The sequence below is a fragment of the Hypanus sabinus genome, chromosome 8 (genome assembly GCF_030144855.1).
Source record: "Hypanus sabinus isolate sHypSab1 chromosome 8, sHypSab1.hap1, whole genome shotgun sequence".
NCBI lineage: Eukaryota > Metazoa > Chordata > Chondrichthyes > Myliobatiformes > Dasyatidae > Hypanus > Hypanus sabinus.
Window position 1 is genome coordinate 171,588,348 of NC_082713.1, and position 24,814 is coordinate 171,613,161.

At 52.6% G+C, this 24,814-nt stretch overlaps 1 protein-coding gene across 1 annotated transcript in view; it reads left to right on the forward strand.

Annotated features, from left to right (window-relative positions):
* Positions 1-24,814, forward strand: part of si:ch211-245j22.3 (uncharacterized protein LOC563798 homolog) — a 106,001-nt gene that overhangs the window by 22,840 nt on the left and 58,347 nt on the right. Inside the window, exon 3 of the mRNA XM_059976460.1 lies at positions 11,036-11,185. Within this exon, the coding sequence (XP_059832443.1) occupies positions 11,036-11,185 (150 nt within the window). The remainder of the gene's footprint in view (positions 1-11,035; positions 11,186-24,814) is intronic.

Here is a 24,814-nt window from a genome sequence, read left to right on the forward strand (position 1 = left end):
TAACCCTGACCCATTCATCTGTGGAATGTGTGTGGAACCGGTGGAAACTCACACAGTCATGGGGAGAAGGTACAAACTCCTTACAGAGCACAGTGGGAATTGATCCCAGAATATTGGCACTGTAAATCTTTACTCTAGTTGCTGTGCTGTTGTGAGCCCCACGTGGCCCTGTAACCTCTCCCTAGTTCCTTCTCCCCATCAGCGTCACACTTAGTGAGACACTACTACAGCTCAGGATGTCAGTGTGAGGAGTTTAATCTTGGCATGTCTGCTCACCTCTGCACACTCACCCATTCTAGCTTTGTCAGGAAACGTAGAGGAGGCTTGACTCAAATGCTGAGCAGAAGAGACAATTTAGCAGTAAATGAAATTTTATCAGAATCAGGTTTAATATCACATTCAATACGTAATAATAAAACTATAAATCTTATAAATTACAATAAATTTTTACAGTGTCCATAAAAAGTATTCATCACCCCACCCCCTTTGGAAGTTTTCATGTTTTATTGTTTTACAATATTAAATCACAGTAGATTTAATTTGGCTTTTTTTTGCCATAGATCGACAGAAAAAGAATCTTTTGTGCCAAAGTAAAAACAAATCTCTACAAATTGATCTAAATTAATTACAAATATAACACAGAATAATTGATTGCATAAGTACTCACCCCCTTCAAGTCAGTATTTAGGAGATGCACCTTTGGCAGCCATTACAGCCTTGAGTCTGCATGGATAGGTCTCTATCAGCTTTGCACATCTGGACACTGCAATTTCCTCCATTCTCCTTTACAAACCTGCTCAAGCTCTGTCAGATTGCACGGGGATCGGGAGTGAACACCCTTTTCCAAGTCCAGCCACAAATTCTCAATTGGATTGAGGTCTGGTTTCTGACTTGGCTACTCTAGGACATTGTTGTTTTTAAGCCATTCCTGTGTAGATTAGGCTTTATGCTTGGGGTCATTGTCTTGCTGGAAAATAAACCTCCCAAGTCATGGTCTCTCGCAGATTGCATCAGGTTTTCTTCCAGGGTTTCCCTGAATTTTGCTGCATTCATTTTATCCTCTACCTTCACAGGCATTCCAGTACCTGCTGCTTACACCAAATGTTGCATTTAGTCTGATGGTCAATAAGCTTATTTTTGGTTTCATCAGAGTGTAGAACATTCTTCCAGCTGACATCAGAGTCTTCCACATGCCTTCTAGCCAAAATCTCTAGCTGAAATTTCATGTGAGTTATTTTAACACTGGCTTTCTCTTTGCCACTCTGTGACTGGTGAAACACCTGGGCCACAGTTATTGTATGCTCAGTCTCTCCCATCTCAGCCAGTGAAGCTGTAACTCTTCCAGAGTTGTCCTAGGTCTCCTGGTGACCTCCCTCACTAGTCCCTTCTTGCACGGTCACTCCGTTTCTGAGGATGGACTGTCTAGGCAGATTTACAGCTGTACTATATTCTTTCCATTTCTTGATTATTGACTTAATTGTATTCCAAGGGATATTCAGTGACTCCATCTCCTGACTTGTGCTTTTCAATAATCTTTTTGCTGAGTTGCTTGGAGTGTTCTTTTGTTTTCATAGTATAATTTTTGCCAGGATACTGACTCACCAGCAGTTCTTTCTGGTTACAGGTGTAGTTTTACAACAGTTCATTGAAGTGCCTTGTCTGCACACAGGTCTACATATAGTTAGGACACTTTATTTAATTATGTGACATCTAATCCCAATTGGCTGCACCAGTGATAATTTGGTTTGTCATATTAAAGGGGTGAATACTTATGCAATCAATTATTTTGTGTTTTATATTTGTGAATAATTTAGATCACTTTGTAGAGATCTGTTTTAACTTTGACATAAAAGAGTCTTTTTCTGTTGATCAGTGTCAAATATATATATATATATATATATATATATATATATATAAATAAATAGGAAAAATTAGTAATTAGTGAGGTAGAGTTCTGGGCTTCATGGGTTCATTGTCCATTCAGAAATCTGATGGCGGAGGGGAAGAAGCTGTTCCTAAAACGTTGAGTGTGTGTCTTCAAGCTCCGGTACCTCCTCCTTGATGGTAGCAATGAGAAGAGGGCATGTCGCAGGTGGTGGGACAAAGCATTGAAACAGGCTCCTCCAATGTGTTAGTCTAATGCAATAACCAATGCCTCAAATGAACAGCTCAGGTTACTAAGTACAGAAGCTCATTAAAACAAGCAATAAACTCATCCCCTAATACCAGGAACACTAATTACTTGCCTCTTTGGGATCTCTTCTTTAAGAGCGAGGATTCTGAGCTAAGCCATTAACCCTCTTGCACAAAGTCCCTCTGGGCTTCTTCCAGTGTCATTTACTCTAATTGACTTAATGCTTGCATTAAACTAAGAACTGTACAGAGGCACTTAGAACAAGAATACAAAGTGCTTATCCGAGCAGAAGGCAGAGCGCTATGGGAAGAGAGCCAAAGTGTGGGAACTCACTCACAAGGACTACAGAATATGTACCGTCTCCTTCTTTCTTCTTCTCTGCAAGTCAGCCATCCACCCCTTCCCCTGTGACAGTAGGTCTGTTCCACATCAGCTCCTTCCCACTTCCTCCCTTGATCGACATCACTAGCTCTTTCTCTTAATCTCTGCCACGTTTCATCAGCTCCAGATATACAAACGGAAAGGAGAGTCCAGAGCAACACAGACAAAATGCTGGAGGAACTCAGCAGGTCAGGCAGCATCTGTGGAAAAGAGTAAATAGTCGATGTTTAGGCTGAGATCCTTCATCAGGACAAATCACTCCCTTTAAATCATTCCTCTTGGTTTTCCCTTATCCCTGTGACCACATGCCCACTTCTCTCCCTCCTCCTACACCCTCATGACCTGCCAAGCACCCACACCTCCGTCTGGTCCCCTCCTCCTTCCTTCTGTTCCTTGGTCTACTGTGTTCCCTTCTATCAGAGTCCTTCTTCTTCAGCCATAATCTCTCTTACCTGTCACCTGCCAGTTTCTCACTTCATCCCCCCCCTCACCTGGTCTCTCACCTATCACCTCCCAGTGTCTCACTTCACCCCCTCTCCCCAACCCACCCACCTTCCCTCTCACCTGGTCTCACCCATCACCTCCCAGTGTCTCACTTCATCCCCCCTCTCCCCCACCCACCCACCTTCCCCCTCACCCGGTCTCACCTATCACCTCCCAGTGTCTCACTTCATCCCCTCTCCCCAACCCACCTTCCCCCTCACCTGGTCTCACCTATCACCTCCCAGTGTCTCACTTCATCCCCTTCCCCACCCACCCACCTCCCCCTTACCTGGTCTCACCTATCACCTCCCAGTTTCTCACTTCATCCCCTCTCCCCAACCCACCCACCTTCCCTCTCACCTGATCTCATCTATCACCTCCCAGTTTCTCACTTCATCCCCTCTCCCCAACCCACCCACCTTCCCCCTCACCTGGTCTCATCTATCACCTCCCAGTGTCTCACTTCATCCCCCTCCCCACCCACCTTCCCTCTCACCTGATCTCATCTATCACCTCCCAGTGTCTCACTTCACCCCCTCTCCCCCACCCACCCACCTTCCCTCTCACCTGGTCTCACCTATCACCTCCCAGTTTCTCACTTCATCCCCTCTCCCCAACCCACCCACCTTCCCCCTCACCTGGTCTCACCTATCACCTCCCAGTTTCTCACTTCATCCCCTCTCCCCAACCCACCCACCTTCCCCCTCACCTGATCTCATCTATCACCTCCCAGTGTCTCACTTCATCCCCCCCTCACCTGGTCTCACCTATCACCTGCCAAGTTGTGCTCCTCCCCCTCCTCCCACCATTTTATTCTGACTTCTTCCCCTTCCTTTCCAGTCCTGAAAGGTCTCAGCTCAAAACATTGACTTTATTTCTTTCTACAGATGCTGCCTGACCAGCTGTTTTCTCCAGCATTGTGTGCAAAGTTCTCAAAATACTACATTTTAATGTTTCTTTTTCTCGGTCCCTCCGTCGTTTTGTGACTTTTGCTTCTGGAATCCAGGCCTCTCATTCCAGGCACCTGCTCCCCCTTCCTGTCTCCACCCTCTGGCGTTCTCTCACAAAACTTTTCCTTCCCTCTCTCCCTTCCTGAAAAGCACTTAAAACCCTTCTGTCAGACCATGGTCCTGAAGTGGCCTTTCGACACACCATTTCCAAGCTGACCATTGCACTAGATTTGATCTTCTATGCCTTGATGATTCAAACATTTCCCCAGCTGGTTTACTGAGTCTGCCTCCATCTTCTCCCTTGTGGCACAGGACTAGAGCAGTCAGAGTAAAGCTTGGGGTTCAGTTCTTGCTGCTGTCTCTGATGAGTTTGTACGTACTCCTCGTGACCAAGTGGATTTCCTCTGGTTGCTCCGGTTTCTGCCCACAGTTACACTCAGTGAGTTGTGGGCATCCTATGTTGGCACAGTGATGTTTGCAGACTGACCCCAGCTCGTCCTCAAACTGATGGTCACTGATGCAAATCTCACATCTTACTGTATGTTTTGAGATTTTGATGTATTGTGACAAATAAACCTTTAAAAAAATCTTTAAATACTTCCTCAGATATAATTATCCCTCCTTCCTTCTCCCATTTTGTTTTAACGTATGAAGTCAAGTGTGTTTTAAGATTTGACAAGCCCTTATACATGCTTGAAATGATTCTACTACCGTTATCTGAATTATACGCTTTTCTAAATAGCTGTGTCAAACATGTACTTGCCTTGGTTACATTTTTAACCCTCTTATTAACATACTGTCGCATCTGTAAATACTGATAAAAGTCTTGTTTTTCTAATAAGTGTTTCTCTTTTAGCATTTCAAAACTGAACAGTGTTCCTTCTTTCATTATGTTGCGAAGACCTGTTATTCCTTTAGCTGTCCAGTCCTTAAATCTAGCATCCAGTTTATTTGGCGTAAAATCCAAGCCATATGCACACCATTTAAGAATTGTAATATCTCCCTCTAGATAATATTCTTTTATAGTAGTTTTCCATATTTTAAGAGTCCATTTCACCCATGGGTTATCAATAGTATTTATGTACCTTTGCAGGTTGTTATCAGCCAAAATTGCCTGTATGGGTATAAGTGTATACCTCAGATAAATATTAAGTAGAGATTTGTGGCAAACATGATTATATGATATATATACAGTATCTGAAATACATCTTATGGAAATGTTTGTTTGATGATGAACTTCAATAAAAAATAAATTACAAAAAAATCTTTAAATATTCAACCACTATGTTCCTGGATCTAACCTTTGAAAAATGCCCTCTTCAGATCACTACTAAATGTCCCACCTCTCACCTTAAACCCATGCCCCCTTTTTCAAGACATCCCACCCTAGGAAGAAGATTCTTATTGTCTACCCTATCTAACCCCCTCAATTGTATACACCTGTAGCAGATCACCCCTCAAGCTTCTTCGCTCCAGGAAAAGCCAACCCAATCTATCCAAGTTATCCTTCTAATTTAATTGTTCCGATCCCGGCAATATCCGAATGAAGTTACTCCGGAGGAAGTACGGAGATGAACACAGTCCAAAGACATGCTGGGGTAGCCCACAATTGTCAAAATGGCTCCGGTGCCAACTCACTAACCCTAATCCTAACCGGTACGTCTTTGTGGTAACCGGAACAACTGGAGGAAATTCACTCGGTCACAGGGAGAACAACAGACTCCTTACAGGCAGCACCAGGAACTGAAGCTCAGTCACTGAGCACTGGCACTGCAAAGTGTTATGCTAACTACTGTGGTAGAGAGTTTCACTGTACTGTGCAAGTGACAAATAAAATTAATGTTCATTTACCTCCCAGCTTCTTATTCCACCCCCCCCCCCCACCCTCCTGCTTCACCTTTCACCTTCCAGCTTGTCCTCATTCCCCTCCCCCTCCTTTTCATTCTGGCACCTTCCCCCTTCCGTTCCAGTCCTACTCGGACTGAAACATCGGCCGTACATTCCTCTCCATAGATGCTGCCTGACCTGCTGAGTTCCTCCAGCACTCTGTGCCTGTTACTCTGGAGACTGCAGAATCTCTTGTGTTTAAAGTTAATTTTTATCTTCTACACGTTCTCCAGAGTAATCACATCCTCCCAGAGTTTAGCAAACAGAATTTCACACGTTTTATAAAGTTGTAACACAACATTCCGACCAGTGTAAATTCTGTTAGGTTTGTGAACACAGACAGTACAGCTCAGAAACAGGCCCTTCGGCCCGCAATGTTGCGCTGAACCAATTAAATTAATAATCAAATGGCTGACTAAACTAGTCCCCTCTGCCGACACCATGCCCATATCCTTCCACTTTCCTCACATTCATCTGCCCGTCTAAATGTCTCCTAAAAGTCTTCAATGTTTCTGCCTCTACCACCACCCCAGGCAGTTCATTCCAAACACCCACCACTCTACGTGGGGGAAAAGTTTTACCCCTCACATCTCCTTTGAAATTACTCCCTCTCACCCCCCCTACTTAAACATTTCAACTCAGGGAAAATATACCATCTGTCAAATCTATCTATGCCTCTCATAATCTTATAAAGCTCTATCAGATCTCCGTCCAGCCCCTGCCACTCCAGAGGAAACAACCCAAGTTTGTCTGGCTTCTCATTATGGCACATGCTCTCTAATCTCAGCTACATTCTATGTTGTATGTTAGACCTGGTGAAGCCTCCTTGACCAGTGATGCCACTTGCAGGGGTTACAGACCCTAGATGTAGCGATCACAACTCTGTCTCCTTTACCATAGTGCTGGAGAGGGATAGGAGCAGACAATTTGGGAAAATGTTTAATTGGGGTAGGGGGAAATATGATGCTATTAGGCAGGAACTTGGGAGCAGATGTTCTCAGGGAAATGCACGGCAGAAACGTGGCAAATGTTCAGGGAACATGAAGCTCTGCGTTTTTATGTTTCATTGAGGCAGGGGAAGGGTGGGAGGGTAAAGGAACCATGGTAGGCTGTAGAAAATCTAGTTAAGAAGAAAAGAAAATCTTATGAAAGGTTCAAGAAACTAGGTACTGTTAGAGCTCTAGAAAATTACAAGGGTGCCAGGAAGGAGTTCAAGAATGAAATTAGGAGAGCTAGAAGGGGCCATGAGAAGGCCTTGGAGAGCAGGATTAAGGAAAACCCTAAGACATCCTCCAAGTATGTGAAGAGCAAGAGGATGAGCCGTGTGAGAATAGGACCAATCAGCTGTGAGGGTGGAAACGTGTGCATGGAGGGGGTTGTGGATGTACTTAATGAATACTTTGCTTCAGTATTCACCAGGGAAAGGGACCTAGGCAATTGTGGGAATGACTTTACAACAGACTGAAATGCTTGAGCATATAGACATTAAGAAAAAGAATGTGCTAAAGCTTTTGAAAAGTATTGTTAGATAGGTCACTGGGACCGGGACTATGAGAAGTGAGCGAGAAGATTGTTGAGCCTCTGGTGATAATCTTTGCATCATCAATTGGGATTGGAGAAGTACTGGAGGATTGGAGGGTTGCAAATGTTGTTCCCTTGCTCAAGAAAGGGAGTAGAGATAACCCAGGAAATTATAGATCAGTGAGTCTTACTTCAAAGGTGGGCAGGTTAACCATATAACCATATAACAATCACAGCACGGAAACAGGCCATCTTGGCCCTCCTAGTCTGTGCCGAACCCTTAATCTCACCTAGTCCCACCTACCCGCACTCAGCCCATAACCCTCCACTCCTTTCCTGTCCATATACCTATCCAATTTTACCTTAAATGACACAACTGAACTGGCCTCTACTACTACAGGAAGCTCATTCCACACAGCTATCACTCTTTGAGTAAAGAAATACCCCCTCGTGTTTCCCTTAAACTTCTGCCCCCTAACTCTCAAATCATGTCCTCTAGTTTGAATCTCCCCTACTCTCAATGGAAACAGCCTGTTCACGTCAACTCTATCTATCCCTCTCAAATTTTAAATACCTCGATCAAATCCCCCCTCAACCTTCTACGCTCCAATGAATAGAGACCTAACTTGTTCAACCTTTCTCTGTAACTTAATTGCTGAAACCCAGGTAACATCCTAGTAAATCGTCTCTGCACTCTCTCTAATTTATTGATATCTTTCCTATAATTCGGTGACCAGAACTGCACACAATATTCCAAATTTGGCCTTACCAATGCCTTGTACAACTTTAGCATTACATCCCAACTTCTGTACTCAATGCTTTGATTTATAAAGGCCAGCGTTCCCAAAGCCCTCTTCACCACCCTATCTACATGAGACTCCACTTTCAGGGAACTATGCACTGTTATTCCTAGATCTCTCTGTTCCTCTGCATTCCTCAATGCCCTACCATTTACTCTGTATGTTCTATTTGGATTATTCCTGCCAAAATGTAGAACCTCACACTTCTCAGCATTAAACTCCATCTGCCAACGTTCAGCCCATTCTTCTAACCGGCATAAATCTCCCTGCAAGCTTTGAAAATCCACCTCATTATCCACAACACCTCCTACCTTAGTATCATCGGCATATTTACTAATCCAATTTACCACCCCATCATCCAGATCATTTATGTATATTACAAACAACATTGGGCCCAAAACAGATCCCTGAGGCACCCCGCTAGTCACCGGAGAATTTGTTGGAGAAGATCCTGAGAGGCAGGATTTATGAACATTTGGAGAGGCATAATATGATTAGGAATAGTCAGCATGGTTTTGTCAAAGGCAGACCGCCTTACGAACCTGATTGAATTCTTTGAGGATGTAACAAAAAACATTAATGTAGGTAGAGCAGTAGGTGTAGTGTATACAATTTCAGTAAGGCATTTGATGAGGTTCCCCATGCAAGGCTCTTTCAGAAAGTAAGGAGGCATGGGATCCAAGGAGACCTTGCTTTGTGGATCTAGACATACAAACAAGCTGGATGAACTCAGCAGGTCGGGCAGCATCTGTTGAAAGAAGCAGTCAATTTTTCTGGTCGAGACCCTTCATCAGGACGTTTGTGGATCTAGAATTGGCTTGCCCACAGAGGGCAAAGGATGATTGTGGATAGTTCGTATTCTGCATAGAGGTCTGTGACTAGTGGTGTTCCGCAGGGATCTGTTCTGGGTCCCCTCCTCTTCGTGATTTTTATAAATGACCTGGATGAGGAAGTGGAGGGATGGGTTAGTAAGTTTGCTGATGACACAAAGGTTGGGGGTATTGTGGATAGTGTGGAGGGTTGGCAGGACATTAATAAGATGCAGAACTGGGCTGAGAAGTGGCAGATGGAGTTCAACCCAGATAAGTGTGAAGTGGTTCATTTTGGTAGGTCAAATTTGAAGACAGAATATAATATAAATGTTAAGACTCTTGGCAGTGTGGAGGATCTGAGAGATCTTGGGGTTCATGTCCATAGGACATTCAAAGCTGCTGTATAGGTTGACAGTGTTGTTAAGAAGGTGTATTGTGTGTTGGCATTTATCAACTATGGGACTGAGTTCAAGAGCCATGTTACAGCTGTATAAGGCCCCACGTGGAGTACTGTGCTCAGCTCTGGTCATCTCACTACAGGAAGGATGTGGAAACCATAGAAAGGGTGCAGAGGAGATTTACAAGGATGTTGCCTGGATTGGGGAGCATGCCTTATGAGAATAGGTTGAGTGAACTTGGTCTTTTCTCTATGGAGTGACAGAGGATGAGAGATTACCTGATAGAAGTGTTTAAGATGATGAGAGGCATTGTTCGTGGGAATAGCCAGAGGCTTTTTCCTGGGGCTAAAATGGCTAACACGAGGAAGCAGAGTTTTACGGTGCTTGGAAGCAGGTACAAGGGGAATGTCAGGGGTAAGGTTTTTCATAAAGAGTGTGGTGGGTGGTGGAATGCACAGCCAGTGGCGTTGGTGGAAGTGGATACAATAGGGTCTTTTAAGAGCCTCTTAGATTGGTGCATGGAGTTAGGAAAATAGAAGGCTATGTGGTAGGGAAATTCTAGGCAGTTTCTAGAGTAGGTTACACGGTCGGCACAACATTGTGGGCCGAAGGTCTGTGATGTGCTGTAGATGTCTATGTTTCAAATTGGGTGCCATGGTGGCACAGCAATTAGCACGGCTCGGGGAATCAAAGTTCAGAGTTCAGTCGGGGTGTCCCCTGTGAGGAGTCTTTGAATATCCTCCAGACAGACAGACAGATTTATCCTCCCTGCTCACCACCCCAAACCTATTCTACAGTGAACGCTCATCGGTCAGGCCCCTGTTACAGGTCCAACTCTCCCATAACAACTGTGTTCCCGAGTGAACCAGCCCCAGCTGCTCGTGTTTGGCCCACAGCCCTCACAACCTTTTCTCTCCATATGCTTACCCACTTATTTTATAAACATTGTTAGTGTGCCTGCCTCAACCACCAAAGAAGGGTTTCAGCCCAAAACTTCTGCTATTCAGTCTCCTCCATAAGCACTGTCTGACCTGCTGAATTACACAGAACAAAGAACAGTGCAGGCCATTCGGCCCCCAATGTTGTGCTGACCCTTTAACCTCCTCCAAGATCAATCTAACCCTCCCCTCCCACATTGCCCTCCATTTTACAATCATCCCTTTTGCCTATCTAAAAGTCTTTTAAATGTCCCTAAGGTATCTTCCTCCACCAACATCCCTGGTAGGGTGTTCCACACACCCACTACACTGAGTAATAAAAAACTGACCTCTGACATCGCCCCTGTACGTTTCTCCATTCACCTTAAAATTTTGCTTCCTCGTATTAGCTATTTCCCCTGGGAACAACTCTGTGTTCACTATCTTCTACACCTCTAACAAGTCACCTCTCATCCTGCCCCAAGAGCTCACACAATCTATCCTCACAAGATGTGCTCCTTAATCCAGGCAGCATCCTAGTACACCTCGTCTGTACCCCCTCTGCAGCTCCCACATCTTTTCTTTAAATCAGTGACTAAAACAGAGCACAATACTGCAAGTGTGGTCTGACCAGAATTCGAAGAGCTGCAGCGGGACAGCGGACTGCTGCTGCAGTGTTTTGTGGGTGCTGCTCTGGATTTCCAGCATCTCGGGTGTTTATCAGCCACTGTTGTGTTGTGTCTCTGCTGAAGGATGGGTTGGTGGACTACCGCGAGTATGTGACGGCTGTTAGCCTGCTGATCCAGGGCACGGCCCAGGAGAAGCTGAAGTGGTCCTTTAAACTCTATGACAAAAACAAGGATGGAGCCATCAGCCGGGCGGAGATGCTGGAGATCATGCAGGTCAGTCTCAGCCCATGACACAGAGGGGGCAAAAGGGCCGGGGGGAGTGAGGGAGGGGAATCAGAGTCACATGAAGGCGAGCAGGAAGGTGGAGGAGGAAGCGAGGGCAAGGGGAGGCAAGGGCACAAGAGGGATGTGGGCGTAATAGGGAGGTGGGCAAGGGGCAGGCAGAGTGTCAGGAGGTGGTGAGGGCATGGGTGGGGAGAGGGTGAGGGGGAAGCGAGGGCAAGGCAGAGAGTGAGGGGAAGGGGAGGTGGGATGGGGGAGGGGAAGGTGGGACAAGGGGAAGGCTGGGGCAACGGGGAGGGATCAAGGGGGAGGTGGGGCAAGGGTGGGTGGAGGGCAAAGGAGAGGTGAGCGTGAGGATGAGTGGAGAGTGAGGGTGAAGGTGAGGATGTCCAACAGCTCTTCCCTGAGTCGCAGAGCCAAACTGTCTGGAAAAAGGCCATTCATCACAACCTGTCCCGACTGACCACAATGGCCATCAGCTCGTCCCATTTACCTGTGTTGGCTCACACCCCTCTCCTTCCCATACGTATTCCTGAGCAAGTGTTTTTGAAATATTGTTAATGTACCTGCATCAATCGCTTCCTCTGGCAACTCAATCCTCTGTGTGAAGGATCCCTAATCAGTCTCTCTCCTATGCCCTCTAGTTCTCGCGTCCGAAAGATTGTGTGCACGCACCCTATGCCCCCTTCCCTAATGACTTTCTATATCTCTATCAGATCACGTCTCAGTCTCCTACATTCCAAGGAAAAATATCCCAGCCTGTCCATCCTCTCTCCATAACTAGCCCTGGCAAATCTATATGCACTATTTCCAGTTGAATAGCAGGATCTCCAAACAGACTGAACACAATAGTCCAGTGCAGACTCACCGGCATCGTGTACAACAGCTCTGTGACTTCCCAGCTTCTTTACTCAAACGCTGACTATTGACTGGTGGACAGGGTGATGAATCGACTTTTGGGGAACCATGTACCAGAGCTCTATGTCCCTGTGTTTTACATAAGACTGTAAGATAGGACCAGAGTAATGACCATTCAGCCCATTGAGTCTGATACTATGACTTACTTATTATCCCTCTCAACCCCATTCTCCTGCCTTCTCCATGTAATCATTGACACCCTGACTAATCAAGAACCTATCAACCTTAGCTTTAAATATACCCAGTGACTTGGCCTCCACAGCCATCTGTGGCAATGAATTCCACAGATTCATCACTCTCTGGCTAAAGAAATTCCTCTTCAACTCTGATCTAAAGGGATGTTCCTTTATTCTCTGGGAGTCTGCTATACTGGGTTCTGTGGGAGTCTGCTGTACTGGGCTCTGTGGGAGACTGCTGTGCTGGGTTCTGTGGGAGTCTGCTGTACTGGGTTCTGTGGGAGCCTGCTGTACTGGGTTCTGTGGGAGTCTGCTGTGCTGGGTTCTGTGGGAGTCTGCTGTACTGGGTTCTGTGGGAGCCTGCTGTACTGGGCTCTGTGGGAGCCTGCTGTGCTGGGTTCAGTGGGAGCCTGCTGTGCTGCGTTCTATGGGAGTCTGCTGTACTGGCTTCTGTGGGAGTCTGCTGTGCTGGGCTCTGTGGGAGTCTGCTGTGCTGGGTTCTGTGGGAGTCTGCTGTGCTGGGTTCTGTGGGAGTCTGCTGTGCTGGGTTCTGTGGGAGCCTGCTGTGCAGGGTTCTGTGAGAGCCTGTTGTGCTGGGTTCTGTGGGAGTCTGCTGTGCTGGGTTCTGTGGGAGTCTGCTGTACTGGGCTCTGTGGGAGCCTGTTGTGCTCGGTTCTATGGGAGCCTGCTCTGCTGCGTTCTGTGGGAGTCGGCTGTGCTGGGTTCTGTGGGAGTCTGCTGTACTGGGCTCTGTGGGAGCCGGTTGTGCTGGGTTCTATGGGAGCCTGCTGTGCTGTGCTCTGTGGGAGCCTGCTGTGCTGGGCTCTGTGGGAGTCTGCTGTGCTGGGTTCTGTGGGAGTCTGCTGTGCTGGGTTCTGTGGGAGCCTGCTGTGCAGGGTTCTGTGAGAGCCTGTTGTGCTGGGTTCTGTGGGAGTCTGCTGTGCTGGGTTCTGTGGGAGTCTGCTGTACTGGGCTCTGTGGGAGCCTGTTGTGCTCGGTTCTATGGGAGCCTGCTGTGCTGGGCTCTGTGGGAGTCTGCTGTGCTGGGTTCTGTGGGAGCCTGCTGTGCTGGGTTCTGTGGGAGCCTGCTCTGCTGCGTTCTGTGGGAGTCTGCTGTGCTGGGTTCTGTGGGAGTCTGCTGTACTGGGCTCTGTGGGAGCCTGTTGTGCTGGGTTCTATGGGAACCTGCTGTGCTGGGCTCTGTGGGAGTCTGCTGTGCTGGGTTCTGTTGCAGCCTGCTGTACTGGGCTCTGTGGGAGTCTGCTGTGCTGGGTTCTGTAGGAGCCTGCTGTACTGGGCTCTGTGGGAGCCTGCTGTGCTGGTTTCTGTGGGAATCTGTTGTGCTGGGTTCTGTGGGAGTTTGCTGTGCTGGTTTCTGTGGAAGCCTGCTGTACTGGGTTCTGTGGGAGCCTGCTGTGCTGGTTTCTGTGGAAGCCTGCTGTGCTGGGTTCTGAGGGAGTCTGCTGTACTGGGCTTCTGTGGGAGCCTGTTGTGCTGGGTTCTGTGGGAGTCTGCTGTACTGGGTTCTGTGGGAGTCTGCTATACTGGGCTCTGTGGGAGTCTGCTGTGCTGGGTTCTGTGGGAGTCTGCTATGCTGGGTTCTGTGGGAGCCTGCTGTGCTGGGCTCTGTGGGAGTCTGCTGTGCTGGGTTCTGTGGGAGTCTGCTGTACTGGGTTCTGTGGGAGCCTGCTGTACTGGGCTCTGTGGGAGTCTGCTGTGCTGGGTTCTGTGGGAGCCTGCTGTACTGGGTTCTGTGAGATCTTGCTGTATTGGGCTCTGTGGGAGCCTGCTGTGCTGGGTTCAGTGGGAGCCTGCTGTGCTGCGTTCTGTGGGAGTCTGCTGTACTGGCTTCTGTGGGAGTCTGCTGTGCTGAGTTCTGTGGGAGTCTGCTGTACTGGGCTCTGTGGGAGTCTGCTGTGCTGGGTTCTGTGGGAGTCTGCTGTGCTGGGTTCTGTGGGTGTCTGCTGTGCTGGGTTCTGTGGGAGCCTGCTGTGCAGGGTTCTGTGAGAGCCTGTTGTGCTGGGTTCTGTGGGAGTCTGCTGTGCTGGGTTCTGTGGGAGTCTGCTGTACTGGGCTCTGTGGGAGCCTGTTGTGCTCGGTTCTATGGGAGCCTGCTGTGCTGGGCTCTGTGGGAGTCTGCTGAGCTGGGTTCTGTGGGAGCCTGCTGTGCTGGGTTCTGTGGGAGCCTGCTCTGCTGCGTTCTGTGGGAGTCTGCTGTGCTGGGTTCTGTGGGAGTCTGCTGTACTGGGCTCCGTGGGAGCCTGTTGTGCTGGGTTCTATGGGAGCCTGCTGTGCTGTGCTCTGTGGGAGCCTGCTGTGCTGGGCTCTGTGGGAGTCTGCTGTACTGGGTTCTGTGGGAGACTGCTCTACTGGGCTCTGTGGGAGCCTGCTGTGCTGGGTTCTTTGGGAGCCTGCTGTGCTGCGTTCTGTGGGTGTCTCCTGTGCTGGGTTCTGTGGGAGCCTGCTGTGCGAGGTTCTGTGAGAGTCTGCTGTGCTGGGTTCTGTGGGAGTCTGCTGTGCTGGGTTCTGTGGGAGCCTGCTGTACTGGGTTCTGTGGGAGCCTGCTGTACTGGGTTCTGTGGGAGCCTGCTGTACTGGGTTCTGTGGGAGCCTGCTGTACTGGGTTCTGTGGGAGTCTGCTGTACTGGGCTTCTGTGGGAGCCTGTTGTGCTGGGTTCTGTGGGAGTCTGCTGTACTGGGCTCTGTGGGAGCCTGCTGTACTGTGTTCTGTGGGAGCCTGCTGTACTGGGTTCTGTGGGAGCCTGCTGTGCTGGGTTCTGTGGGAGCCTGCTGTGCTGGGTTCTGTGGGAGTCTGCTGTACTGGGCTTCTGTGGGAGCATGTTGTGCTGGGTTCTGTGGGAGTCTGCTGTACTGGGTTCTGTGGGAGTCTGCTATACTGGGTTCTGTGGGAGACTGCTGTGCTGGGCTCTGTGGGAGTCTGCTGTGCTGGGTTCTGTGGGAGTTTGCTGTACTGGGTTCTGTGGGAGCCTGCTGTACTGGGCTTCTGTGGGAGCCTGTTGTGCTCGGTTCTATGGGAGCCTGCTGTGCTGGGCTCTGTGGGAGTCTGCTGTGCTGGGCTCTGTGGGAGTCTGCTGTGCTGGGTTCTGTGGGAGCCTGCTGTGCTGGGTTCTGTGGGAGCCTGCTCTGCTGCGTTCTGTGGGAGTCTGCTGTGCTGGGTTCTGTGGGAGTCTGCTGTACTGGGCTCTGTGGGAGCCTGTTGTGCTGGGTTCTATGGGAACCTGCTGTGCTAGGCTCTGTGGGAGTCTGCTGTGCTGGGTTCTGTTGCAGCCTGCTGTACTGGGCTCTGTGGGAGTCTGCTGTGCTGGGTTCTGTAGGAGCCTGCTGTACTGGGTTCTGTGGGAGCCTGCTGTGCTGGGTTCTGTGGGAGCCTGCTGTGCTGGGTTCTGTGGGAGTCTGCTGTACTGGGCTTCTGTGGGAGCCTGTTGTGCTGGGTTCTGTGGGAGTCTGCTGTGCTGGGTTCTGTGGGAGTCTGCTGTACTGGGTTCTGTGGGAGCCTGCTGTACTGGGCTCTGTGGGAGTCTGCTGTGCTGGGTTCTGTGGGAGCCTGCTGCACTGGGTTCTGTGAGATCTTGCTGTATTGGGCTCTGTGGGAGCCTGCTGTGCTGGGTTCAGTGGGAGCCTGCTGTGCTGCGTTCTGTGGGAGTCTGCTGTACTGGCTTCTGTGGGAGTCTGCTGTGCTGAGTTCTGTGGGAGTCTGCTGTACTGGGCTCTGTGGGAGTCTGCTGTGCTGGGTTCTGTGGGAGCCTGCTGTACTGGGTTCTGTGAGATCTTGCTGTATTGGGCTCTGTGAGAGCCTGCTGTGCTGGGCTCTGTGGGAGTCTGCTGTGCTGGGTTCTGTGGGAGTCTGCTGTACTGGGTTCTGTGGGAGCCTGCTGTACTGGGCTCTGTGGGAGTCTGCTGTGCTGGGTTCTGTGGGAGCCTGCTGTACTGGGTTCTGTGACATCTTGCTGTATTGGGCTCTGTGGGAGCCTGCTGTGCTGGGTTCAGTGGGAGCCTGCTGTGCTGCGTTCTGTGGGAGTCTGCTGTACTGGCTTCTGTGGGAGTCTGCTGTGCTGAGTTCTGTGGGAGTCTGCTGTACTGGGCTCTGTGGGAGTCTGCTGTGCTGGGTTCTGTGGGAGTCTGCTGTGCTGGGTTCCGTGGGAGTCTGCTGTGCTGGGTTCTGTGGGAGCCTGCTGTGCAGGGTTCTGTGAGAGCCTGTTGTGCTGGGTTCTGTGGGAGTCTGCTGTGCTGGGTTCTGTGGGAGTCTGCTGTACTGGGCTCTGTGGGAGCCTGTTGTGCTCGGTTCTATGGGAGCCTGCTGTGCTGGGCTCTGTGGGAGACTGCTGTGCTGGGTTCTGTGGGAGACTGCTGTGCTGGGTTCTGTGGGAGCCTGCTGTGCTGCGTTCTGTGGGAGTCTGCTGTGCTGGGTTCTGTGGGAGTCTGCTGTACTGGGCTCTGTGGGAGCCTGTTGTGCTGGGTTCTATGGGAGCCTGCTGTGCTGTGCTCTGTGGGAGTCTGCTGTACTGGGTTCTGTGGGAGACTGCTCTACTGGGCTCTGTGGGAGCCTGCTGTGCTGGGTTCTTTGGGAGCCTGCTGTGCTGCGTTCTGTGGGTGTCTCCTGTGCTGGGTTCTGTGGGAGCCTGCTGTGCGAGGTTCTGTGAGAGTCTGCTGTGCTGGGTTCTGTGGGAGTCTGCTGTGCTGGGTTCTGTGGGAGCCTGCTGTACTGGGTTCTGTGGGAGCCTGCTGTACTGGGTTCTGTGGGAGCCTGCTGTACTGGGTTCTGTGGGAGCCTGCTGTACTGGGTTCTGTGGGAGTCTGCTGTACTGGGCTTCTGTGGGAGCCTGTTGTGCTGGGTTCTGTGGGAGTCTGCTGTACTGGGCTCTGTGGGAGCCTGCTGTACTGTGTTCTGTGGGAGCCTGCTGTACTGGGTTCTGTGGGAGCCTGCTGTGCAGGGTTCTGTGGGAGCCTGCTGTGCTGGGTTCTGTGGGAGTCTGCTGTACTGGGCTTCTGTGGGAGCCTGTTGTGCTGGGTTCTATGGGAGCCTGCTGTGCTGTGCTCTGTGGGAGCCTGCTGTGCTGGGCTCTGTGGGAGTCTGCTGTACTGGGTTCTGTGGGAGACTGCTCTACTGGGCTCTGTGGGAGCCTGCTGTGCTGGGTTCTTTGGGAGCCTGCTGTGCTGCGTTCTGTGGGTGTCTCCTGTGCTGGGTTCTGTGGGAGCCTGCTGTGCGAGGTTCTGTGAGAGTCTGCTGTGCTGGGTTCTGTGGGAGTCTGCTGTACTGGGCTCTGTGGGAGCCTGCTGTACTGTGTTCTGTGGGAGCCTGCTGTACTGGGTTCTGTGGGAGCCTGCTGTGCTGGGTTCTGTGGGGGCCTGCTGTGCTGGGTTCTGTGGGAGTCTGCTGTACTGGGCTTCTGTGGGAGCCTGTTGTGCTGGGTTCTGTGGGAGTCTGCTGTACTGGGTTCTGTGGGAGTCTGCTATACTGGGTTCTGTGGGAGACTGCTGTGCTGGGCTCTGTGGGAGTCTGCTGTGCTGGGTTCTGTGGGAGTTTGCTGTACTGGGTTCTGTGGGAGCCTGCTGTACTGGGCTTCTGTGGGAGCCTGTTGTGCTCGGTTCTATGGGAGCCTGCTGTGCTGGGCTCTGTGGGAGTCTGCTGTGCTGGGCTCTGTGGGAGTCTGCTGTGCTGGGTTCTGTGGGAGCCTGCTGTGCTGGGTTCTGTGGGAGCCTGCTCTGCTGCGTTCTGTGGGAGTCTGCTGTGCTGGGTTCTGTGGGAGTCTGCTGTACTGGGCTCTGTGGGAGCCTGTTGTGCTGGGTTCTATGGGAACCTGCTGTGCTAGGCTCTGTGGGAGTCTGCTGTGCTGGGTTCTGTTGCAGCCTGCTGTACTGGGCTCTGTGGGAGTCTGCTGTGCTGGGTTCTGTAGGAGCCTGCTGTACTGGGTTCTGTGGGAGCCTGCTGTGCTGGGTTCTGTGGGAGCCTGCTGTGCTGGGTTCTGTGGGAGTCTGCTGTACTGGGCTTCTGTGGGAGCCTGTTGTGCTGGGTTCTGTGGGAGTCTGCTGTGCTGGGTTCTGTGGGAGTCTGCTGTACTGGGTTCTGTGGGAGCCTGCTGTACTGGGCTCTGTGGGAGTCTGCTGTGCTGGGTTCTGTGGGAGCCTGCTGTACTGGGTTCTGTGAGATCTTGCTGTATTGGGCTCTGTGGGAGCCTGCTGTGCTGGGTTCAGTGGGAGCCTGCTGTGCTGCGTTCTGTGGGAGTCTGCTGTACTGGCTTCTGTGGGAGTCTGCTGTGCTGAGTTCTGTGGGAGTCTGCTGTACTGGGCTCTGTGGGAGTCTGCTGTGCTGGGTTCTGTGGGAGCCTGCTGTACTGGGTTCTGTGAGATCTTGCTGTATTGGGCTCTGTGAGAGCCTGCTGTGCTGGGCTCTGTGGGAGTCTGCTGTGCTGGGTTCTGTGGGAGTCTGCTGTACTGGGTTCTGTGGGAGCCTGCTGTACTGGGCTCTGTGGGAGTCTGCTGTGCTGGGTTCTGTGGGAGCCTGCTGTACTGGGTTCTGTGACATCTTGCTGTATTGGGCTCTGTGGGAGCCTGCTGTGCTGGGTTCAGTGGGAGCCTGCTGTGCTGCGTTCTGTGGGAGTCTGCTGTACTGGCTTCTGTGGGAGTCTGCTGTGCTGAGTTCTGTGGGAGTCTGCTGTACTGGGCTCTGTGGGAGTCTGCTGTGCTGGGTTCTGTGGGAGTCTGCTGTGCTGGGTTCCGTGGGAGTCTGCTGTGCTGGGTTCTGTGGGAGCCTGCTGTGCAGGGTTCTGTGAGAGCCTGTTGTGCTGGGTTCTGTGGGAGTCTGCTGTGCTGGGTTCTGTGGGAGTCTGCTGTACTGGGCTCTGTGGGAGCCTGTTGTGCTCGGTTCTATGGGAGCCTGCTGTGCTGGGCTCTGTGGGAGTCTGCTGTGCTGGGTTCTGTGGGAGACTGCTGTGCTGGGTTCTGTGGGAGCCTGCTGTGCTGCGTTCTGTGGGAGTCTGCTGTGCTGGGTTCTGTGGGAGTCTGCTGTACTGGGCTCTGTGGGAGCCTGTTGTGCTGGGTTCTATGGGAGCCTGCTGTGCTGTGCTCTGTGGGAGTCTGCTGTACTGGGTTCTGTGGGAGACTGCTCTACTGGGCTCTGTGGGAGCCTGCTGTGCTGGGTTCTTTGGGAGCCTGCTGTGCTGCGTTCTGTGGGTGTCTCCTGTGCTGGGTTCTGTGGGAGCCTGCTGTGCGAGGTTCTGTGAGAGTCTGCTGTGCTGGGTTCTGTGGGAGTCTGCTGTGCTGGGTTCTGTGGGAGCCTGCTGTACTGGGTTCTGTGGGAGCCTGCTGTACTGGGTTCTGTGGGAGCCTGCTGTACTGGGTTCTGTGGGAGCCTGCTGTACTGGGTTCTGTGGGAGTCTGCTGTACTGGGCTTCTGTGGGAGCCTGTTGTGCTGGGTTCTGTGGGAGTCTGCTGTACTGGGCTCTGTGGGAGCCTGCTGTACTGTGTTCTGTGGGAGCCTGCTGTACTGGGTTCTGTGGGAGCCTGCTGTGCAGGGTTCTGTGGGAGCCTGCTGTGCTGGGTTCTGTGGGAGTCTGCTGTACTGGGCTTCTGTGGGAGCCTGTTGTGCTGGGTTCTATGGGAGCCTGCTGTGCTGTGCTCTGTGGGAGCCTGCTGTGCTGGGCTCTGTGGGAGTCTGCTGTACTGGGTTCTGTGGGAGACTGCTCTACTGGGCTCTGTGGGAGCCTGCTGTGCTGGGTTCTTTGGGAGCCTGCTGTGCTGCGTTCTGTGGGTGTCTCCTGTGCTGGGTTCTGTGGGAGCCTGCTGTGCGAGGTTCTGTGAGAGTCTGCTGTGCTGGGTTCTGTGGGAGCCTGCTGTACTGGGTTCTGTGGGAGCCTGCTGTACTGGGTTCTGTGGGAGCCTGCTGTACTGGGTTCTGTGGGAGCCTGCTGTACTGGGTTCTGTGGGAGCCTGCTGTACTGGGTTCTGTGGGAGTCTGCTGTACTGGCTTCTGTGGGAGTCTGCTGTGCTGAGTTCTGTGGGAGTCTGCTGTACTGGGCTCTGTGGGAGTCTGCTGTGCTGGGTTCTGTGGGAGTCTGCTGTGCTGGGTTCCGTGGGAGTCTGCTGTGCTGGGTTCTGTGGGAGCCTGCTGTGCAGGGTTCTGTGAGAGCCTGTTGTGCTGGGTTCTGTGGGAGTCTGCTGTGCTGGGTTCTGTGGGAGTCTGCTGTACTGGGCTCTGTGGGAGCCTGTTGTGCTCGGTTCTATGGGAGCCTGCTGTGCTGGGCTCTGTGGGAGTCTGCTGTGCTGGGTTCTGTGGGAGACTGCTGTGCTGGGTTCTGTGGGAGCCTGCTGTGCTGCGTTCTGTGGGAGTCTGCTGTGCTGGGTTCTGTGGGAGTCTGCTGTACTGGGCTCTGTGGGAGCCTGTTGTGCTGGGTTCTATGGGAGCCTGCTGTGCTGTGCTCTGTGGGAGTCTGCTGTACTGGGTTCTGTGGGAGACTGCTCTACTGGGCTCTGTGGGAGCCTGCTGTGCTGGGTTCTTTGGGAGCCTGCTGTGCTGCGTTCTGTGGGTGTCTCCTGTGCTGGGTTCTGTGGGAGCCTGCTGTGCGAGGTTCTGTGAGAGTCTGCTGTGCTGGGTTCTGTGGGAGTCTGCTGTGCTGGGTTCTGTGGGAGCCTGCTGTACTGGGTTCTGTGGGAGCCTGCTGTACTGGGTTCTGTGGGAGCCTGCTGTACTGGGTTCTGTGGGAGCCTGCTGTACTGGGTTCTGTGGGAGTCTGCTGTACTGGGCTTCTGTGGGAGCCTGTTGTGCTGGGTTCTGTGGGAGTCTGCTGTACTGGGCTCTGTGGGAGCCTGCTGTACTGTGTTCTGTGGGAGCCTGCTGTACTGGGTTCTGTGGGAGCCTGCTGTGCAGGGTTCTGTGGGAGCCTGCTGTGCTGGGTTCTGTGGGAGTCTGCTGTACTGGGCTTCTGTGGGAGCCTGTTGTGCTGGGTTCTATGGGAGCCTGCTGTGCTGTGCTCTGTGGGAGCCTGCTGTGCTGGGCTCTGTGGGAGTCTGCTGTACTGGGTTCTGTGGGAGACTGCTCTACTGGGCTCTGTGGGAGCCTGCTGTGCTGGGTTCTTTGGGAGCCTGCTGTGCTGCGTTCTGTGGGTGTCTCCTGTGCTGGGTTCTGTGGGAGCCTGCTGTGCGAGGTTCTGTGAGAGTCTGCTGTGCTGGGTTCTGTGGGAGTCTGCTGTGCTGGGTTCTGTGGGAGCCTGCTGTACTGGGTTCTGTGGGAGCCTGCTGTACTGGGTTCTGTGGGAGCCTGCTGTACTGGGTTCTGTGGGAGCCTGCTGTACTGGGTTCTGTGGGAGTCTGCTGTACTGGGCTTCTGTGGGAGCCTGTTGTGCTGGGTTCTGTGGGAGTCTGCTGTACTGGGCTCTGTGGGAGCCTGCTGTACTGTGTTCTGTGGGAGCCTGCTGTACTGGGTTCTGTGGGAGCCTGCTGTGCTGGGTTCTGTGGGAGCCTGCTGTGCTGGGTTCTGTGGGAGTCTGCTGTACTGGGCTTCTGTGGGAGCCTGTTGTGCTGGGTTCTGTGGGAGTCTGCTGTACTGGGTTCTGTGGGAGTCTGCTATACTGGGTTCTGTGGGAGACTGCTGTGCTGGGCTCTGTGGGAGTCTGCTGTGCTGGGTTCTGTGGGAGTTTGCTGTACTGGGTTCTGTGGGAGCCTGCTGTACTGGGCTTCTGTGGGAGCCTGTTGTGCTCGGTTCTATGGGAGCCTGCTGTGCTGGGCTCTGTGGGAGTCTGCTGTGCTGGGCTCTGTGGGAGTCTGCTGTGCTGGGTTCTGTGGGAGCCTGCTGTGCTGGGTTCTGTGGGAGCCTGCTCTGCTGCGTTCTGTGGGAGTCTGCTGTGCTGGGTTCTGTGGGAGTCTGCTGTACTGGGCTCTGTGGGAGCCTGTTGTGCTGGGTTCTATGGGAACCTGCTGTGCTAGGCTCTGTGGGAGTCTGCTGTGCTGGGTTCTGTTGCAGCCTGCTGTACTGGGCTCTGTGGGAGTCTGCTGTGCTGGGTTCTGTAGGAGCCTGCTGTACTGGGTTCTGTGGGAGCCTGCTGTGCTGGGTTCTGTGGGAGCCTGCTGTGCTGGGTTCTGTGGGAGTCTGCTGTACTGGGCTTCTGTGGGAGCCTGTTGTGCTGGGTTCTGTGGGAGTCTGCTGTGCTGGGTTCTGTGGGAGTCTGCTGTACTGGGTTCTGTGGGAGCCTGCTGTACTGGGCTCTGTGGGAGTCTGCTGTGCTGTGTTCTGTGGGAGCCTGCTGTACTGGGTTCTGTGAGATCTTGCTGTATTGGGCTCTGTGGGAGCCTGCTGTGCTGGGTTCAGTGGGAGCCTGCTGTGCTGCGTTCTGTGGGAGTCTGCTGTACTGGCTTCTGTGGGAGTCTGCTGTGCTGAGTTCTGTGGGAGTCTGCTGTACTGGGCTCTGTGGGAGTCTGCTGTGCTGGGTTCTGTGGGAGCCTGCTGTACTGGGTTCTGTGAGATCTTGCTGTATTGGGCTCTGTGAGAGCCTGCTGTGCTGGGCTCTGTGGGAGTCTGCTGTGCTGGGTTCTGTGGGAGTCTGCTGTACTGGGTTCTGTGGGAGCCTGCTGTACTGGGCTCTGTGGGAGTCTGCTGTGCTGGGTTCTGTGGGAGCCTGCTGTACTGGGTTCTGTGACATCTTGCTGTATTGGGCTCTGTGGGAGCCTGCTGTGCTGGGTTCAGTGGGAGCCTGCTGTGCTGCGTTCTGTGGGAGTCTGCTGTACTGGCTTCTGTGGGAGTCTGCTGTGCTGAGTTCTGTGGGAGTCTGCTGTACTGGGCTCTGTGGGAGTCTGCTGTGCTGGGTTCTGTGGGAGTCTGCTGTGCTGGGTTCCGTGGGAGTCTGCTGTGCTGGGTTCTGTGGGAGCCTGCTGTGCAGGGTTCTGTGAGAGCCTGTTGTGCTGGGTTCTGTGGGAGTCTACTGTGCTGGGTTCTGTGGGAGTCTGCTGTACTGGGCTCTGTGGGAGCCTGTTGTGCTCGGTTCTATGGGAGCCTGCTGTGCTGGGCTCTGTGGGAGTCTGCTGTGCTGGGTTCTGTGGGAGACTGCTGTGCTGGGTTCTGTGGGAGTCTGCTGTACTGGGCTCTGTGGGAGCCTGTTGTGCTGGGTTCTATGGGAGCCTGCTGTGCTGTGCTCTGTGGGAGTCTGCTGTACTGGGTTCTGTGGGAGACTGCTCTACTGGGCTCTGTGGGAGCCTGCTGTGCTGGGTTCTTTGGGAGCCTGCTGTGCTGCGTTCTGTGGGTGTCTCCTGTGCTGGGTTCTGTGGGAGCCTGCTGTGCGAGGTTCTGTGAGAGTCTGCTGTGCTGGGTTCTGTGGGAGTCTGCTGTGCTGGGTTCTGTGGGAGCCTGCTGTACTGGGTTCTGTGGGAGCCTGCTGTACTGGGTTCTGTGGGAGCCTGCTGTACTGGGTTCTGTGGGAGCCTGCTGTACTGGGTTCTGTGGGAGTCTGCTGTACTGGGCTTCTGTGGGAGCCTGTTGTGCTGGGTTCTGTGGGAGTCTGCTGTACTGGGCTCTGTGGGAGCCTGCTGTACTGTGTTCTGTGGGAGCCTGCTGTACTGGGTTCTGTGGGAGCCTGCTGTGCAGGGTTCTGTGGGAGCCTGCTGTGCTGGGTTCTGTGGGAGTCTGCTGTACTGGGCTTCTGTGGGAGCCTGTTGTGCTGGGTTCTGTGGGAGTCTGCTGTACTGGGTTCTGTGGGAGTCTGCTATACTGGGTTCTGTGGGAGCCTGCTGTACTGGGCTCTGTGGGAGTCTGCTGTGCTGGGTTCTGAGGGAGTCTGCTGTACTGGGTTCTCTGGGAGCCTGCTGTACTGGGCTCTGTGGGAGTCTGCTGTGCTGGGTTCTGTGGAAGCCTGCTGTACTGGGCACTGTGGGAGTCTGCTGTACTGGGCTCTGTGGGAGCCTGCTGTGCTGGGTTCTGTGGGAGCCTGCTGTACTGGGCTCTGTGGGAGCCTGCTGTGCTGGGTTCTGTGGGAGCCTGTTGTGCTGGGTTCTGTTGCAGCCTGCTGTACTGGGCTCTGTGGGAGTCTGCTGTGCTGGGCTCTGTGGGAGTCTGCTGTGCTGGGTTCTGTTGCAGCCTGCTGTACTGGGCTCTGTGGGAGCCTGCTGTGCTGGTTTCTGCGGGAATCTGCTGTGCTGGGTTCTGTGGGAGCCTGCTGTGCTGGTTTCTGTGGAAGCCTGCTGTGCTGGGTTCTGAGGGAGTCTGCTGTACTGGGCTTCTGTGGGAGCCTGCTGTGCTGGGCTCTGTGGGAGCCTGCTGTGCTGGGTTCTGTGGGAGCCTGCTGTGCTGGATTCTGTGGGAACCTGCTGTACTGGGCTCTGTGGGAGCCTGCTGTACTGGACTCAGTGGGAGCCTGCTGTACTGGACTCAGTGGGAGCCTGCTGTACTGGGCTCTGTGGGAGCCTGCTGTACTAAGTTCTGTGGGAGTCTGCTGTACTGGGTCCTGTGGGTGTCTGCTGTATGGGGTTCTGTGGGATTCTGCTGTGCTGGGTTCTGTGAGAGTCTGCTGTGCTGGGCTTCTGT